The 18,405-nt window shown below is 37.3% G+C and overlaps 1 protein-coding gene across 1 annotated transcript in view; it reads right to left on the bottom strand.

The window, feature by feature from the left end:
- TBCK (TBC1 domain containing kinase) overlaps positions 1-18,405 on the bottom strand; it is a 117,616-nt gene that overhangs the window by 98,757 nt on the left and 454 nt on the right. Inside the window, exons 2-3 of the mRNA XM_069855521.1 lie at positions 12,891-13,126; positions 10,460-10,532 (exon numbers count right to left, since the gene is read on the bottom strand). Of these exons, the coding sequence (XP_069711622.1) occupies positions 10,460-10,532; positions 12,891-13,083 (266 nt within the window). The 5' untranslated portion in view covers positions 13,084-13,126. The remainder of the gene's footprint in view (positions 1-10,459; positions 10,533-12,890; positions 13,127-18,405) is intronic.

Here is an 18,405-nt window from a genome sequence, read left to right as displayed (position 1 = left end):
ACGCATTAGTTTGGCAGCAGCAGAGGAGAGAGATGCAAGGCACTAGCCTTCCCTCATACCTGCAGCTGGGCTGCCAGGGCTTACTGGACCAGCCATGCCAGACCAGACCATGGATTTGCACTTTGTGGACAGGCAAAAACTGTTGAATCACTTGCCTGGGGCATTCAAGCAGCAGCTATTCTGGCACGTGTCCCTTGAACTGCAAGTAACCCCTAAAACACTCAGACCCCATTCCAGAACCTTCCAGGCGACACATCTACACATGCTCCACTTCTAAGAACTTTCTAATCAGCAAGCATGGTGAGACTTCTTCCCCTGTGCGCCTCACATGCCAACAGGGGGAGGAACATTGTTTTTAAATAACACATGCCAAAACACACTGTGGACCTCTTTCTGATAATAGCTTTGCTGGATCTATTTGGTGGTGACAGTTTTTCTGTTGTACTCCCCCAGGGTGATCACTTTTGTACCATGCACAATTATTTAAAAGATCACCTCCCCTAAACCTCCAGATAAGCAGGACTGGTGCATAACGTGAACCTAGAGAGTTATCAGAAGTTAGACTAATTAACCAAAACCGCTCATCCTGTGTTCTTAGTCCACTCAATGAATACCCAAAAGTTACTCAAAGCTTTCATTACTACTTAAAATAGACACTATCGTATGCTTGTTCAGCAGCAATTCCATGAAGTTGGCAAATCTTAGTACTATCTGCATTAATCCCTCAAAATTACTGCTTTTCAAAAGGTTTGCTGACAGGATACTGCTGATTAATTTCATCACTGCTTTTCTGCCTCCTCCCATGGAGTTAATACTGCACAGAGTTTGCTAGAATGGTCTTTGCCAGAAGAACAGGGAAGTAGGGTGGGTGAGAGGATATTACCACAACTACCTTACTATGCTACTATTAATTTAGTGCAGCTTCCTTCTATACACCAACATCAGAGGAAAACATTTTCTTAATCAAAGGCACAGCCACGTTCATATGAAAGAACAGTATCAGTGAACCACCTTAGATTATACGATTGAAGTACTGTCTTAAAACAAATGCTTATATGCTCAAGGTATGTTATTTTCAGATACTAAAGTAACCTCTTTTCACTCTGAACTGCTATACCAATCAGACTTAGCTCAACAGGATGATAGAATATTCTTCTCATGCCACTACTATCATAATTCAGACATTCTAACCTCAAATAGGAAGCTCTAATTTTAAAGCCACTTTATAAAGACAACTGTGGTTTTACTAGGGTTGAGGAGCTTCTGCTGCGAAGATCAAGGTCACAAGACTTCTTCAAAGCCAAACATTAAGGCAGCAACATTCTGAAGTTTTCATTCAGATGCAGAGTGGGTCATAACCTACATTTGGTCTTAGGAACAACTCTGGAACTATGTCATTACAAGAATAAAGTTCTTGCAATACTTTCAGCTGTGAGCAAAGAAATTATTCTGAGATATCATTACTGAAAGGAAGCTTTCAAATAAGTTTTTGCTTAGAGTGACATTATTCCCAAGAAGAATTAAAGATACTTTAATGCTTTTGGTTGAGTCTTTTTCAGCAGAGGCTTTCATTCCTACATTATATAGTTCCTTGCTTAAAGCAAATGTATGCATTGAAATAAATTAATTGGGGAATACTCACAGAATTCCAAGTCTGTCTGAAGTATTCTCTATAAAAAAATTAATTTTTTCCCCTTGAGCCAATTTCTTTACATATTAGCTACTTTGCTTACAAGAACATGCATGTACACAGCATAACAGTAGTTTTACAGTGCTAAGCATTTCTCCTCCTCCCCAGAAAAAAGCAAACTCAGTGGTTTATTTTTGTTTTGTTTTGCTGCCCTGGCAAAATAGCTGAAGTTGGCTTATATCAGTTGTTTATCATCTTTGATAAAATGACAAGAGCAGAAGAAAAGCAAGATATCAGAAATCACTGGAAAATCATAGAGTCATAGAATCACCAGGTTGGAAAGGACCCACTGGATCACCAAGTCCATCCATTCCCATCAATCGCTAAACCATGTCCCTTAGCACCTCATCCACTCGTCTTTTAAACACCTCCAGGGATGGTGACTCAACCACCTCCCTGGGCAGCCTGTTCCAGTGCCCAATGACCCTTTCTGTGAAAAATTTTTTCCTGACATCAAGCCTAAACCTCCTCTGGCAGAGCTTGAGGCCATTCCCTCTCATCTTGTCCCCTGCCACTTGGGAGAAGAGGCCATCACCCTCCTCTCCACAACCTTCCTTTCAGGTAGTTGTAGAGAGCAATAAGGTCTCCCCTCAGCCTCCTCTTCTCCAGGCTAAACAACCCCAGCTCCCTCAGCTGCTCCTCATAAGACTCATTCTCCAGGCCCCTCACCAGCTTCATCACTCTTCTCTGGTCACACTCCAGAGCCTCAAAATCCTTCTTATGGTGAGGGGCCCAGAACTGAACACAGAAAATAAAACCAAGACAAATTTGTCTGCTCAGGATTTGATGTAAATTTTGTACATAAAGGCACCAAATGGCTAGCCGCAGCCCAAGTATAAGAAAAACATCTCCAATGCTCACCTGATTTTTCACTGTCATCATATTAAGACCACAGATCTCTGAAGATCAAAGTGTCTGAAGAGTTAAAATTAAAAAATGAAAAACCAGACTAATGCCTACATTTCCTTTAGTGAGTTTTAAACCTGAATATCTACCTCTGGAGATTACAAAATATTACCAACAGCAAACAGGAAAGAATTCACGTCTGCCTTTATATTTTATCATAAATTTGCACAAACTTCTGCTATGTCTGGAAGCCAAACAAATTAATCACAGAGCAAGCAGGTGCTGCACAAACCCTTTGTTTTACCTTTGAACCTCTCAGCTTGGAGAGATGTGCCACTCTGCTACACTGGAAGAGAACAGAACAGATGAGCTCCTAGAAATCCAGCTTTCATGCTCAGGCATCCAACCCAACAAGGGGCTCCCAACTATTAAAATACTGCCTGAATTCAAGGACCATTAATTACTGTGAAACATGGTTGAGAAAGAAAATGCTAGTAACAATGGGATTCTCAACACTACATCTTCTCCTGATTAAATCCAAGATTTTTTCATTTATTTGAGGATTAAAAAAAGTATTCAAAATTACTCTCCAGTGACAAAAAGCAAAAAGAATTCTCAGAACATTAAGACCATGCAAAAAGAGCTCCTCTTCTGCAAAGAGCTAAAAGCTGAAGAACTGAGCTCCCTTTAAGAAATGTGCTTTGCCAAGCAGAACAGTCTTCTTGCACACATAATTCAGTGCAAGAAAGAGCCAAAGCATAACCTCCCGCAGAGATTAAAGGTGATCTTATGACTATCTTGCAAGAATCCTCAGTGGGGAGAAGGAATTCTGCACTGAAAGCAGGCATTATCATTCTGTTAACACTCCCCTTCCCTCCAGGTTTTCTATGAGTAGCAAATGGTCAAGAACATAACAGGACAAGCGTTCAGAATTTTAAGAACTTGCATGAAGATTATAAATGTTATCTCATCCCGCTACAGTGGCTCAGAAGAGCAAAGTGAGCAACCTCACAGATACTATATTTAAAACTAAAGAATGTGTAGAGATTACTAAGGAGATATAGGGAAAAATAACTTATTTTCCCCAAGAATTACACACAAATTCATATAAGAAACAACTATTCTCATCTACTTTCAGCATCTTACCTGTATAATATATAATATTAAATTTCCTTGAAAGTGATATGAGAAACATGATTAGCAAAAGTGCTAAGAGATGGATATAGTTGCACAAAGGAAAAATCCATACAGCAGTTGGCAGACTAAAGGACAAGTGAAGCACAGCAGACAAAGTTAACCTTAAGCAAGATGTGCGCTGCTAATAAATGAAATTAAACAGTTCCAAATCTTAAAACTAGTCTGATCTGCTAGACTCCAAACACTCCTATCACAGCAATCTCCAATTCCCTGGTACCTATCCAGCTATAAACACACATGGCAAGTGCTTATATTCAGTCCCAACACAAAGTCCTTCTGTCTGCATATGTATCTGTCCATCTGAAGGTCCTGGTGATTCAGGATCCAAAATGACTGTTAACTCCATGGTATGCCCGTGATATGGTGCCTATAAACTGGCAGAGCAGGAAAAAGGGGCCGTCATGATGTTTTCCCATAACATTAAGTTCCGTAAATCTATCATGTCACATCTGACAACACTGATGGGCCAATACAGGACTACTGTGGCTTCAGATAGCTTGCAGTGAAGGCACAAGTCTGGGTCTATTTGCACTGTAAAACAGAGGATCTTGAACCTAAAAGAGAGAACATCCATATACACGGAAGAAATTATCTCAAACCACAATAAAGTTAGATATGTTTGATAGCACATCAATGCATCTAAAAAAACAGCTGTCTGAGCCCTAATTAGTGACAAATGCTCCCCTAAAGACATTGCTTAATAATTCCAAATGCAAGAACTTGCACTTTAAAAATTCTTCCTTTCTAAAAGTACACGCTACACAGCAAGTTTAGTGAGTGTTAGCTCTTCCTTTTTAGCTTCCTAAAAGCAGGATAAAGTGTCAATTCAGTACAGTTTGCAGTGTATTATTTGAGAATAACCATATACTTAACACATCTTCTCACAAGTCCACAGACTTTTTTTTATTCTAAACACAACTATCATAAATCAACATTAAGACTAATACTGTGGCTTAAATCCAGTAATATTTGCACAATACAAATTTTACATTTGTTTTCTCAGTCATTAGCTCATTAGTAATAGTTTGCTTATTTATGCAGAATGAAACTTTAACACTGATCCTTACACAATTCCTTGCAGAAATATTTCTGCAGGATGAAGCCACCCTCCCACTGAGGAGGGTGCTTGGTCTGTTTGACAGAAACTTATCTTTCACTAGATACTGAAGACTCAAAACTCTGCTACTTTTGTTCTCAATTAACTCAGCATAACTCATCTTCAGCTCAAGATCTCCAATACTGCTTTTTAGCATAGAAATATGTGAAGTGCCTACAAAAAACTACAGAAGCACAGTAAAAGGATGAAATATAATCATGCACTTCTATGTTATGACTATGTTGCATACAGCCATCATTTACTTTTTAATAGCAAGAAGCAGAGACTCATAATCCCAAAGGATAGGATTCTTCTGTTTTCTTTTGTCCTAGAAGAGAGGAAGACAAGAAGCAAGTGTGTACAAACTTATGTTTCACATGTAAGGGAGAGATAAGGACACATGTTCTGGGAGGTTTTTTAGCATCCAGTTCCCTGAGCTGGAAGACTGAGGCAAGGAAAAGAATGAAGACCCTACAAACCAGGGAGGAAACTGGAGTTTAGCAAATGTGACACCCATAAACAAGGAAAGGCCAGAAAGAGAATCCAGGGAACTATGGGCCCATCAGCCTGACCTCTGTGCTGAGGAAGGTTATGGAGCAGATCTTGAGTCTCATCAAGTGACACTTCAAGATAACCAGGTGATCAGGCCCAGTCAGCACGGATTTAGGAAACTCAGGTCCTGCTTGACCAGCTTGGTCTCCTTCTATGAAAAAGCAGCCTGCTTAGTGGATGAAGGAAAGGCTGCAGATGTTGTCTTCCTAGACTTTGGTAAAGCCTTTGACACCATTTCCCACAGCGTTCTCCCAGAAAAACTGGCTGCTCATGGCTTAGATGGGTGTACGCTTTGCTGGGTAAAGAAAAGGCTAGATGGCCAGGCCCAAAGAATTGGTGTGAACAGAGATACTAAATGCCCCAAAGCAGTCTCACATACAGTTAAAAAATATTTTTTTTATTCATGTTACTTTATTTTAATACTTCATTTTTCTTTGCTAAATGCAATCCCATTATAGCATATGGATTTCTCATGTGAAATTCCAACACAGACTTGATTCAAAGCAGAATACACTTTGCTCTTGAAGTTCTGCTCATATGCAGCTCTTCAAGTCAAAACACATAAAACCTTCAGCCTTTTGATGACTTGCACCTGTCTTACAATATTTTTTAAGAACTCCTGGCTACTCACAAATTCCCACCCCCCCAGTAAACTCTTCTGTAACATATTTCCATTTCAAGTTTGCCAAAAGCACATGAACAGCAAGGTTGGCATAAAGAAATCTAATCCAATCAATGAGTGTTTAATACAGCTAAATAAAATGTACTCATCTGAATCCATTACATCACGTTTTCTCCAAACTAGTAAACAGCTGCAGACACAGTCTGCTTCCCATCAAATGTTCCATGTATAACAAACTGTATCTTGTATCTCTGATGGTTCACTAATAATTTTTCAAAACCATGACTTTCAAAACACATGACAACTATGCTTTATTGAAGAAAGGGGCTTAGACTGCCCAAGCCACAAATTGAAGACTAATCCAGAAAATCTACTGTAGGTGCCAAAAGTCTGCTGAATGTCAGCATTTGCTGGCATTTTTATTATTCTGAATACAAGTGCAGACCAACTTCTTCAAAGAAACACTTCAAGCGTGACAGAAAAGGAAAAGCTCACAACTCCTATAACAGCACAGGAGCACAGAAAATAACTCCTTTAGCACTGTCTGGAAAAGGTATCCCAAAGGAGTAGTTGTAAATGTGTTTAAAAGATGCCGAGCCTTAAAAACAAATTCACATCTTGCATTCTGGTCTGTGGTATCAACAGTGCTAAAATAATCAGCAACTTTGAAAATCTAGTAAAATTTTGACTGTCACAAACATGAAAACTGACCTTAGTGAGAACACTGAAGTACACAACTTCTACCCACCATAATTTTATGGAACTTATTTCCAATACATTCGCAAGAAAAAGTCCTTGCGTGCACAAGAAAACACAAAGGAAGGCAGCCAGACTGAGACACATTTTCAAATCTCTGAACAGTAGTAAACTACTATGATCTTAAGTTAGATATTTACTATTTTTGCTTGATTATCTAGATGAATTCCTAGCTCTTTAAAAATCTGACTCCTGAACATACATCAGAGAGCTGATTTTGCACTAAATTTTAGTTTATAACAGTCACATAAGTGCATACTTTCTCTGACTCAGTAACAACAAACATGACAAGAAATAGGGAATAAACAAGCTAGAAACACTGACCCAGACTACAAAAGTCCCTTAAAAAGTCCCTAAAATTCTCATTGTAACCTATCCTAAAACTCTTATCCATGGTTACAGCCCAAGTTCCCTGTGGTGCACAAGTCCAGAAGAGCTCCTCTTCTGTTTTTGTGATGGCCTGTAGAAGCACAGTAAAGAAAACTGGAATTAATGTCACTTTTAGAAGCATAACTTGTACTATGTTCACATGCCTAACCCCTGAATAAACACAGGAAACACTAAAAGAGCTGAACTAAATTTCTTTTCTGCATCTGGTTACCTATGGTAAGAATAAAAAAGGGTGAGCTTAATCTATTTGAGAGTTCTTGAAATTTACCTGATAGAGTTCTAAGAGCAGCTTTTAGGATCCCAAAAAATACATCACCCAGTAGAGAAAGTCTGGCCATAAATTTCCAAGCATTTACTTGCATTATCCTTTGAAAGAAAAGCTGAGCACAATGAAAAATAATCTTTGTAATTCCTGGAGACCGCTATCACAGATTGTGAGGTAATGAATAAATTCTTTAATGTATCACAAATTCAAGTTTTGGAAAGTTTTTGGTGATATGCTCAGTCAAAATGACTTACTACATGGTGACTGAGCAGATATGACAAATTATTAGAGCTCTAACTTCCAGTATTTGGCCCCCACATGCCAGTTTATAAAAATTAGAAAACATGGTGAAACTCTGAGGTTAATTGAACACACCACTGAATTTCTTTGTTTTAAAAAAAAGAACAGAATTCACGTACTAAGGAATGTATGCTACATTTGATGGAAAACTTCAGGAAAGATTAACTTCAAATAGCTACCAAAAAGCTGTATGGCCTGTTTTCCACTATGTCTGGAAAGAGACAGTCCATAATGTCATGTCTTGAATTTCAGCACTAACATAATAGAAGATTTCCTGCTGATTTTACATCAGCTTGTGATACAGGTGCAAAGAACTTAAGTTACTGGCAAACATAAGGAAAATTAATCTAAAATCCAGAAAAGCAGCTTCTCACATTCCATAAACAGTTTATAAAATTAATTGCAATAGCATACACATCAGCTCTGGATGTGTAATCAGCTATGCCATCACAGACCAATCCGATCACAATACATGGCAAAAGCCAAATATTTCTCTCCAAAGGTAATTGATATAAATAGATCACAAAACCAATAACAGGGAATCGGTCCACCCAAGTTATTTCTGGGAATTTATGGGGCTCTCATAAGAGCCAAAAAAAAAAATTACTGTTTTCATTATAAAAACAAAAACTGAAGGAAGCAGAAAATGTCAGTTTTACAAGAAACTCCATTTGAAGTGAACACAATTAATCATTCAGCTACTACTGCAAAAGCTGTAATTTACCATACATGATGTCTTCTAAAGCTAGAAACACACAAAGGCTATATTTTAGCCCTATACATCAGGTTTTGCAACTTCCTGGAAAAGTCCCAACTGGTTCATCAGAAGAAAGATTAGATAATAGAGTAACTTATTTCAGTAAGAACTCTCTCAAGCCAAGAGGAAAAACTTAAGGGTTTATGCATCTACTCTCAACAGAGCCACAGCCCAAACTTCTGAAGTGTCACAAACTAAGTCACTTTTCTCAGCATACCAAAAAAACAAAGTTGCATACCTTAAACCATCTAAAAACATCTCAAAAAACTTTGATTGCTCCAAAACACACGCTACTATACAGGGGCATAACTGTTGCGCATACAGACCTCAACTGTTATTCAAGAACGTTTTGTTAATATTCCCCCCACCCACCCCAGAAAAGGGCATCTTGTCCCATGCAATTCTAAGGCTGTAGGATTAAATTACAACACCAGTTGTCAGAGAATCTATGCAAGTATACTCTATCAAGCAATTGAAAGCAAATTAAAATGGCTACATGACTGCTTTACAAAAACAGCCAAGGGGCAGCAGACTTGGCTGCTTCTCACATGACACCAAGGCAACACTGTTCAAAGAACAGTGCGAGAACTGAATGAAAAATTAAAGAAAAGAGTCTCTGATGGTTTAACTATCTCTGGAACTTCACACAACAGGAACCTGATGCGAAACTGTGAAGCACTATAATACACATCATGTAAGAGGAGCACTTCACACTTGAATATCTATCTTTAGAAAAAAACGGAAGCCGTATCTGCCTAACATTCCTCAAGCTATAGTCCTCTGCCACATGTATTGTCATACGTGTTTAAGTTCACAGAAAGCTAACATACAGGCACAGGGCACTTTGCAATGACATTTATCTCTGCCAGACAATATTATTAGCATCCTATTTAGGGGTTGCAAGTTCAAAATGCTACAGATCCGGTACTACTCCCTTCATACAAATCTAATTTGAGATGAGTCACAGGAAGACTCTGGATAGAGCTTCACCCAACACACTGCATCTGAGATGGCTTAACTGGGAAGACAAAAATTGTCTACTACTTTACTGAATCATCATCATGTCTATGCTTGCATGAATATCAAGAGAGGTGAAATCTAATGCTTGCTATAAAAACTTTCCAGAAACTAAATGAAGAGACCTTGGATTTCTCTAGATGTGTTTTACATTTATTTGTGTGTTCCAGAAATAACCAGGTAGCCTACAACGCCTTGTTATCCCAAACGAAAATAATGTTTCTCTTCTTCTACTCTTTACTTTTTTTTCTGTGCATTACACATTCTTCAGGACAAGAGACCCCTTCTTTGCTCCAAAGATAACGTGATAGACTATCATTACAGTCAACACTTCTAGCAACAAGTCTGATGGTGATATTGTTCATTCCTTTGCTTCTTTAAAGATACAGCTCAATCCTTCTGTATGTTCTAATATGAAACCAAACATTCTTGACATCTAGCCTTTGGACTTGGTTTTGACCAAAGCTTTGCTGAAGCGACCATATTAACCCAAATTCAAACCCCTTATTGGATACATATGCCAGGGTGCTAATATCCTGTCCACTTTCCAATAAAGAGATTAATACATTTCTGCATAAGAAAACCACACACCAAATTCTGTCTTTTCTAGGGGAAGTATGTATTTCATCATTTGGCATCTTCTTAGGAAGACGTTTATTATTTCAGAGGTCTGACCATATTTGTAAAAAGAAAACCCCAAACCACTTTTACGAGACCGAAGGGATTTTATCAGTTACGAAGTATTTTAGCTGTAAGCAAGTTCCCCATAACTCTTCTAGATTTTTAGAATCGTGCAGAAATAAATACTCCCTCTTTCAGGCACATGTTTATCAGATAAGCAATGTCTTCAGACTAAACTTTAACACAGTAAAATTCATATAAACCAGTAAAAGTTAAAAAAGGTCAGGGACTTTGCCACAGAGAACATGTGAAATTAGACTCAGTGGATTGAGTTTAGCTTGACACCTTACCTGACTGGCTTTCTTTCTCGTAGCAAATCTTCCAGACTCTTTTCACAGTGTTCAGCTGCCACAACCAGTCTCTCTAATTGAAAAAAACCCAAACAAATGAATATAAGTGAGTACAGAGTTTGCAGTCAACCTACTTGTCAAAGATATACAGCTTCTGGGTATCACTACCATTATGAGATATGGCAGATTATCTTCCCTGCCTCCCCATGCAAAGCACTGTCAATCCATCCATCCATCCAGTAACCTCCTAAGAATGTTGAGCTCCTAAGTCAGATCTGACTTAATAAAGGTCTCAAAGAAAAGCATCTACAAATTTGCAGAAACCTGTGGCTGGGTTGATGAAAGAGAACACCAGTTTTGAGAAAAGTCTCAGAGTAAGCACAGGAGTTTCAGTCCTGATGGGTCAACCAGCACATTGGCAGCTTTATTGCCTTTTACCCAACAAATAGCTATAGGATTTGCAGGGGTCTCACATGTTCCAGAGATTGATAGGCTGGCTCTGGAATCAGAGGGAAAGATAAAACAATTGTTGCACCCAAGACAGCAATGATAAGGAAAAGAGTGCAAGATGTTACACAGAGGCATGAGATAACTCAAAGAGGCTAAGCTTTGCTACTTCCACTACTCGTAGAATAGCTAGCAGTGCATGTTCAGATTCAAAACCAATCAAACTAAAATATTTCCAACATCTTTTTATAAGACCACTAGAGTAAAATAAACATGTTAAATACTTCTAGTAACACAAATCATCACAAAAATGAAATGCTTGTTACTCATTTCTTTGTTTCTCCTTTTTGAAATCAAAGGAACACTTAAGCTTTCTTTGGAAGAAAAAATAATTCTGGGATTGCCCTCTACAATGCTAGGAGAGATTTACAAGTAGTTTAATTCTACCAGAAAAATAAAAAAAAAAATCAGTTTGAATGTTTTTCCATTTCATTTATATACCCCTTTTCAGGGTCTTTTGGGAGCAAATTCATGCATCTAATTTTTTCCTGCATTCTTTTCCTAGTCTGCTTTCATATTTCTTTGTGAGGGTAGAAACCGACATTTGCAAGAAAAATAACATTAAATCACTATGCATAAGATTGACAAGCAAAAGATTATGTCAGTATCAGAAAGATAAAAACTGCTACCAGATTTGTCATAATATTTGAAAACTATTAACTGCTGTTAACTCCAACCACTAGGAACAGAATAGCCTCTTGACTTCATGGTTAAGCACTTGCTATTCTTCAGGTTACTTCAATTATCAAAGATATTTTCTCCTTCATATTTATACATACTCATAGTGTTTGATAGGAATGGTTGGACTCGATGATCCGGTGGGTCTCTTCCAACCTGGTGATTCTATGATTCTTCATCATCAAAAAGGCCACATTTTCCTATTTAATTATCTTTTATTTACTAAATGCTACATTAGCTAATCTTAACTTTTCATCCCACTTAGTACTGTAAAAAATACAATTTCTGTTTCAAGAAGCACTAGCAAAACAAGAGATCAAAATGAATACATTTTCTAGAGCCCCTGACTGCAGAAAATAAAAATTTTGCAAGTCAGAGAGCAAATGAAAATACACAAGATCCTTCTACCCCACATAATACTTCAGTGTTTGGAGTTAGTAATATTCTCATTTCTTAAAAGTCTGAAACATCCTATCATAATACACACTAAAGGGGAAAAAATGACTTGCTGTACTTTACAAGAGCCTGTAGCTAATCAAACAAGTACATACAATATCCTTTTATATGAGAACATTCTTGACTTAAAGTTACAGGTGGCAACCACATAACTGTCACAGGTGTTGCAGCCTTTCTGTGGAAACTACATGCTGTACTCCTGCTGAGCTTGCAGCAGAATAAGATCATCCAGATCAGGAAAAAAAAAAATCAAACAGCTGAAGCCTTATTTGAGCTACCCATAAGCATGGTAACAGTTAGTGGGAGAGATCTTAAAGAGGTAGAATAAAAAATAAATAAGGGAAGCTTGCAGCCAAGATGACCAAGAACAACAGCCGCAAATCAAGTACAAGAAACCTAACCATCCCATGAAAGCCTTCACAAGATTAAAAAATAGGTATAGCTCAGCATCAAAAAAATATATATTTCAACATCGCACATAGAGATGCCACAGCAACAGAGTACAAGAATTTTACAGTGAGTTATAAAAAGCAGAAAAGTTTTAGCTTTTATCAGTTAGCCTAACATATAAAAAAAGAGGACAGAAAACTAACCTCTGCCTTGTCTCTGTAGATAAGAAAGAAAAACACCAGTACTGCTAGTCACAGCAAAGGCATACAGTCACTTTCAGACTGGAAAACAAGCACTTTCTGGTACTCTAAAAGCAATATTCCACTCAGTGACCTTTAGAAATATTGTCATAAAAATATAACTATAACCATACATACTTACTTATTAAACAGACACTCACCATGTTTACCTCTGGTAATGTCAACATACTGGCAAAGCCTGGGATGGGTGATTGTTTTAAGGATTTGAAATCTCCCCAAAATTTTGATGGAGTTAGGCGTCAGAGGAAGGCCATTACTTCCACAAACATCATGTGGCAGAGCTGAGGCAAAGAAGGTGGAGGCACCCATCTCACTGTCTTTTAAAGGAAACATCTTTTTCACACAATCTTAAGCCCTTTGCAGCAATTAGTGTTCCCTAAAAAGAGAAAAAATAATCTGCAAAAGATACAGATTCTTGTGATTCAGCTTGCTAGTTGCTTGCTAAATAATGCAATGAAAGGGTTTTCTCTTTGTTATGTATGTAGGAACAGGACATTTTTGCATAATGAATACAATAATAATAATAGTCCTGCAGCATCATAAAAACACATTTAAAGATGAAAGTATAGTGAATAGTTTTAAATACTGATTTAAGAATCAAATAAAACTGCTTTTAAGACCAGACAAATGCTCTAATACAAGCAGCCTTCAGACAGCTACTGCAATATTGCAGATTTATTCAAAACCCAGTAAAGGCACTAAACAGAAAAAACCTTTTTTAATATACCACCTTGTACCAGCAGCCCACAAATCCCGATTATCACACCTTTGATGATAATCCAGCACTTATTTACTGGAGCATCCCTAATACTAAAAACTATGAAGTAACAGTCTTCTGTCCTACCACTACATCTTTCCCTACCTGCAGGTAAACTGCCAGCTCATACAATGACAATAACAAACAAAGGAATTAACCTACATTAATTATTTCTATTGAACAGTCAGCTGAAATAAATTAGCTTGCAATTTAGTTCCAGGTGCATTTAGTTTCATGACCATTTTTCTATCTGCTCTGGCCTATGCACTTCAAATTACTGTAAACTAAACATTTCCTCTGCACTTTTCCATAACCAACCATTACACCATTCAAGAATATGAAAACTTAAACCACACACAAGTACACGCACACTTCTACAGTCAGCTAAGCCTCAGATAAAACTGCTTGACCTCTTTTTACTAGCAAACTAAGAATTTAATCAGAGGCATTAAGTATCAAAATCCAAAAACTGAATCAAGCCCATGCTCAGCTCATTTCTGGATTGCCCAGATGGTGACTCAAGACACCACAATCTGTCATTAGGCAGTAATACCCCTCTGTACATGTTAACTTCCATACAACATACATACTTGTGTAGAAGGACACATATACAAACAGAGACTGAAAGGCCAAGCTTATACAGTCTCCAGAGAGCTCTGGTCTGGAAGTTGCAAGAGTGAAGTAGATAGCATCTCCGCATAATACGGAATAAGAGGCCATAAAGCAAAAAAACCCTTCATTAAACAAGCCTATACAGAAGAGTACCATCCAGCTCACTTCACCTCCAGAGGCATTGTGGCACAGAGTCTGAAGGCATCTGTATGCACAATCAACAGAACCAGTCCAAGATAAAGAAATCACATCCATCTCTCCTGTCAGCTACAAAATATTAATTACTGCATAAGCTCTAAAGAGTAGAATCACGTTATTCTTTCAGCCAACACTGACCTGGTGCTTTCAGGAAGAGCTGTTATCTCATGAGAAAGTCACACAGGAGAAACAGAGCATTTAATACTTTGAGATACTTTAGTGTCTCAAAATTATTTTTTTCTCTAAGGGAATAACTTGCTTCCCAGCATAAAATTCCCACTAAAAATCTACTGAGTTTCTTCTGTGAATCTTAGTTGAGAGTGTGACCCCGTAACAGGCTGCACAGAGATCCTTACATACCAATCATATTGACTAAGTGTAAACAAATGGATATAATGGAACATACCTTTTGTTTTAACAAATACAGTCCAATTTAAGATACAAAGCAAATATAACACTGTTCTCATTTGTTGTTCATTTTTTTCCCTGAAGAAACATAGTCATGAGATGTAAATTCTAATATACACAATTATATTAAATATGAATGTATATCATTATGGAAAACTCAAATAAGGAAGAAAGTAAAACTGAAATAGCATCGAGCATTGGAGTTTTTATAGTAGCATTTTTGTATTAGAAGTCTTATTTGTAAAGATACAATGCTTTCATGTCTCATGAATATTTACTGTATTTTTTAAAGGGATCTTAGGATGCCAACAATACTACTGCAGTTAGACTATTCCATTGGAAAGAAATACATAGGACTCAGAGCAAGCACAAAGGTTTATTGGCATGTAGCAAGTTCTAATTGGAAAGCTTTAGCTATGTTTTTATACTAAGACCCACATTCCTGTAAAAAATCACATCTACCAAATGAACTATCCAGCTTCACAAAGAAAATATATATTAACCATGAAGAAAAAAAAAAAATCTTTCTTGGCTTTTAATAATTGCTCTAAAATAAAAAACAAAAGTTAATACAATAAGTATTGAGAGGAGGAAGAGTAAAATTATGCTTAATAGAAAGATGCATTATATCTCTAAAAAGTTAAATACATAGCACACAATATATTTACTCAGGTAAGAAATGTTTTGATGTTTACTGTAGAAAAATAATCTGTTAGATAATACTTTTCTAACACATCGTATCTGCATTCAGTTGACATATAGAAAGGAATTTTAATGAAAACAATTGTTAAATATCAATTCAATAATCATTTTAAGAGATTAAACTACAAGGCTGAATTAGACCACCTGCAATACTTAAAACTAGACAGCTGCAAATTTATCATTCACTTCCTTTGGTTAGTAAGCACACAGACAAAAAGGAAGAAATGAAGAAAGCAAACACCCTTACCTGTCAGCCACCTAAACAAATCAATAAAGAATTTTAAAAAGTATGTATTAAAACAATTTCCCTTACTATGGAAGTAATTCTGTTGAATTGACTAAATTGACTTTTTAACTACAGCAGTGGTAAGGCAATTGAGTAAATGGACACCAAGAATTTTGCCTTTAAAAAAAGGCTCAAAACACAAATTTGAGTCTCAGAAGCAAATATTACATACAGAGACGAACCAATCTGAATAAACACATCCTGTGAAACACACCTATGGTTTCTAAAGCAACATTTATAAATAAAGACAACTAGCCCCACATTAATGCCTGCTATGAATTTGAAATGGCTAGCTTCTGACTAGCCAGGTGTAAATGTTCCTCAACTAACAAAGGCAGCTTTTCACAATTAAAACATGCCTATAATCAGTACTGCTACTGAATTATTTTTAAAGCAACTGAGAACAATTTCAGGAGAGCAGGTGGCCTGAACATCCTATACTTATACTGTTTTTAATTAAAACTATTTTCAACAAAGCAGGGGATTTCTTAAGAAGTTCTTTCACAAAAGATCTTACATCTAGAGCAAATACTGATTTGATAAAGTAACTGAAATAAAAGATAAAATTATAGCTACAGTGTTACTACTTCATAAAAAACAAACCCCTGTGTCATTTGCCTCCCACTGTCCACCATCACTCAGCTACTAACATTTTATTAAAATGCATAAAAGATATTGAAGAAAACTTGAATTCAAATTCCTTGAAATTCAAAGATCTTACATAACTATTTTTAAATTGGGGGGTGGGGTGTGTTGTTTGTTTTGTCATTTCTCTTTTTCTTTCTTTTAATCCACATAAAAGCCTGGCATAATTACAAACACAGAGTGCATTTCACAATTTACAATTTTTTTTTCCATGTGTAGTATAAACACCTGCTACAAACATCCCTTGTACTACAGAGCTATCATAAGATTGATTAACAATATCTAAATGTATGTTGTATTGTGTTTAACCAAGTGCTTTCCCCATGTAGCATAACATCAAAACACCACCTTTTACAAAATTTTCTAACTTATTGAACAATCATTGAAGATGTAGTCTGCCTACAAACTCTGTCTTCGGTAGATAATAACAGATCATATGCACATTAGGCATATGTAAAAAACCCAATATTTTTTACATTGTTACTCTGTTCAATAATAAATACAGTGCAGAACTGCTTTGGATTCTAGCTACATCAACCCAACAACAGACAGAATAAAAAGGTCAAAATTTTCATTATAGCATTGTTACTTGAGATAAACAGAAAACACAAACCAGATTTTGACAAGGCTTCAACATCATTACTCTGTCTTCAAAGAATACACAAATTCAGGCAGAAAAAAACCCAAACAGACAGGTATTGTGGTGTTTTGGCACAGGTAACTGACACACATGTGAAGGGCTATTTCACAAAAATGTTAAATAGTTATTCCTTTCCCTACTCTTGTAGGGATATTAACACATCATTTTACTCAAGTGAGATACAAGCCATCAGCAAAGATTAAAAAAGCTCTAAAGTGGAATTTGGAGAATTTTGTTACAGATACAAGAAAGCTCTTGTGAATACCTATAGAGAATACATTAGAAGAATTACTAATGTTGTCTGGAGCATTTATGTTCCTACCTAGAGTAAGGTGTTGCTGCTTGGAAAGCCAGATTTAAGAGTTAAGGAAAGCTACAGACATCAAGTTTCATATCTGCAGCTAGAACATGTAACTAGTATGAAAAAACCAAGACTTGGATAGCATGAAGAAAACGTATGACCTTATTTTGATAGGCCAAGGCAGACTTTCAGTCACACCTCTCTATTTTATAGACAGAATCACAGAATAGTTTCTGTTCCAATCATGAAGTTATCACTGCCAAGTCCATCACTAAACTGTGTGTCTAAGTGTCACATAATCATAGAACAATCGGGACTGGAAAACACCTTTAAGAACATCCAGTCTAAAGTCATCCCAAAACCACCATGCCTACTAAACCACGTCCCTTCTCACCACACCTACACATCTCTTAAATATCTCCAGGGATGGTGATTCCACCGCTTCCCAGGGTAGCCTGTTCCAATGCTTGACAATCCTTCCAGTGAAGTAATTTTTCCTCATATGCAATCCAAACCTCCCCAGGCACAACGTGAGGCCATCTCCTCTTATCCTGTCATTTGTGACCTGGTAGAAGAGACCAGCACCCACAGCCCTACAATCTCCTTTGATGTAGTTGTAGAGGGCAGTAACTTCTCCCCTCATCTTCCTCTTCCCCAGACTGAACCACACCATTTTCCTAAGCTGCTCCTCATAAGACTCAAGCTCTAGCCCCTTCACCAGCTTTTCTGCCCCTCACATCCAAATCTGAACCTCCTCAGAGCAACTCGAGGCATTTCATGCTATCAAACCTCTCATCCTATTCCTAGCGCTTAGGAGAAGAGATCAACACCCACCCTGTTAGAGAACCAAAATCACTAGGTTGGAAAAGACCCACAGGATCATCGAGTCCAACCATGCCTATCAATCACTAAACCATGTCCCTCAGCTCCTCACCCATCCACCTCTTAAACACCTTCAGGGAAGGTGACTCAACCACCTCCCTGGGCAGCCTGTTCCAGGGCCCAATGACCCTTTCTGTGAAAGGTTTTTTTCTGATGTCAAGCCTGAACCTCCCCTAGCAGAACTTGAGGCCATTCCCTCTTGTCCTGTCCCCTGTCACTTGGGA

This window comes from Phaenicophaeus curvirostris, chromosome 4 (genome assembly GCF_032191515.1).
Source record: "Phaenicophaeus curvirostris isolate KB17595 chromosome 4, BPBGC_Pcur_1.0, whole genome shotgun sequence".
NCBI classification, from domain to species: Eukaryota; Metazoa; Chordata; class Aves; order Cuculiformes; family Cuculidae; genus Phaenicophaeus; species Phaenicophaeus curvirostris.
Note: the sequence above shows the minus strand (reverse complement) of the source record. Positions and strands in the feature narration are given on the sequence as shown.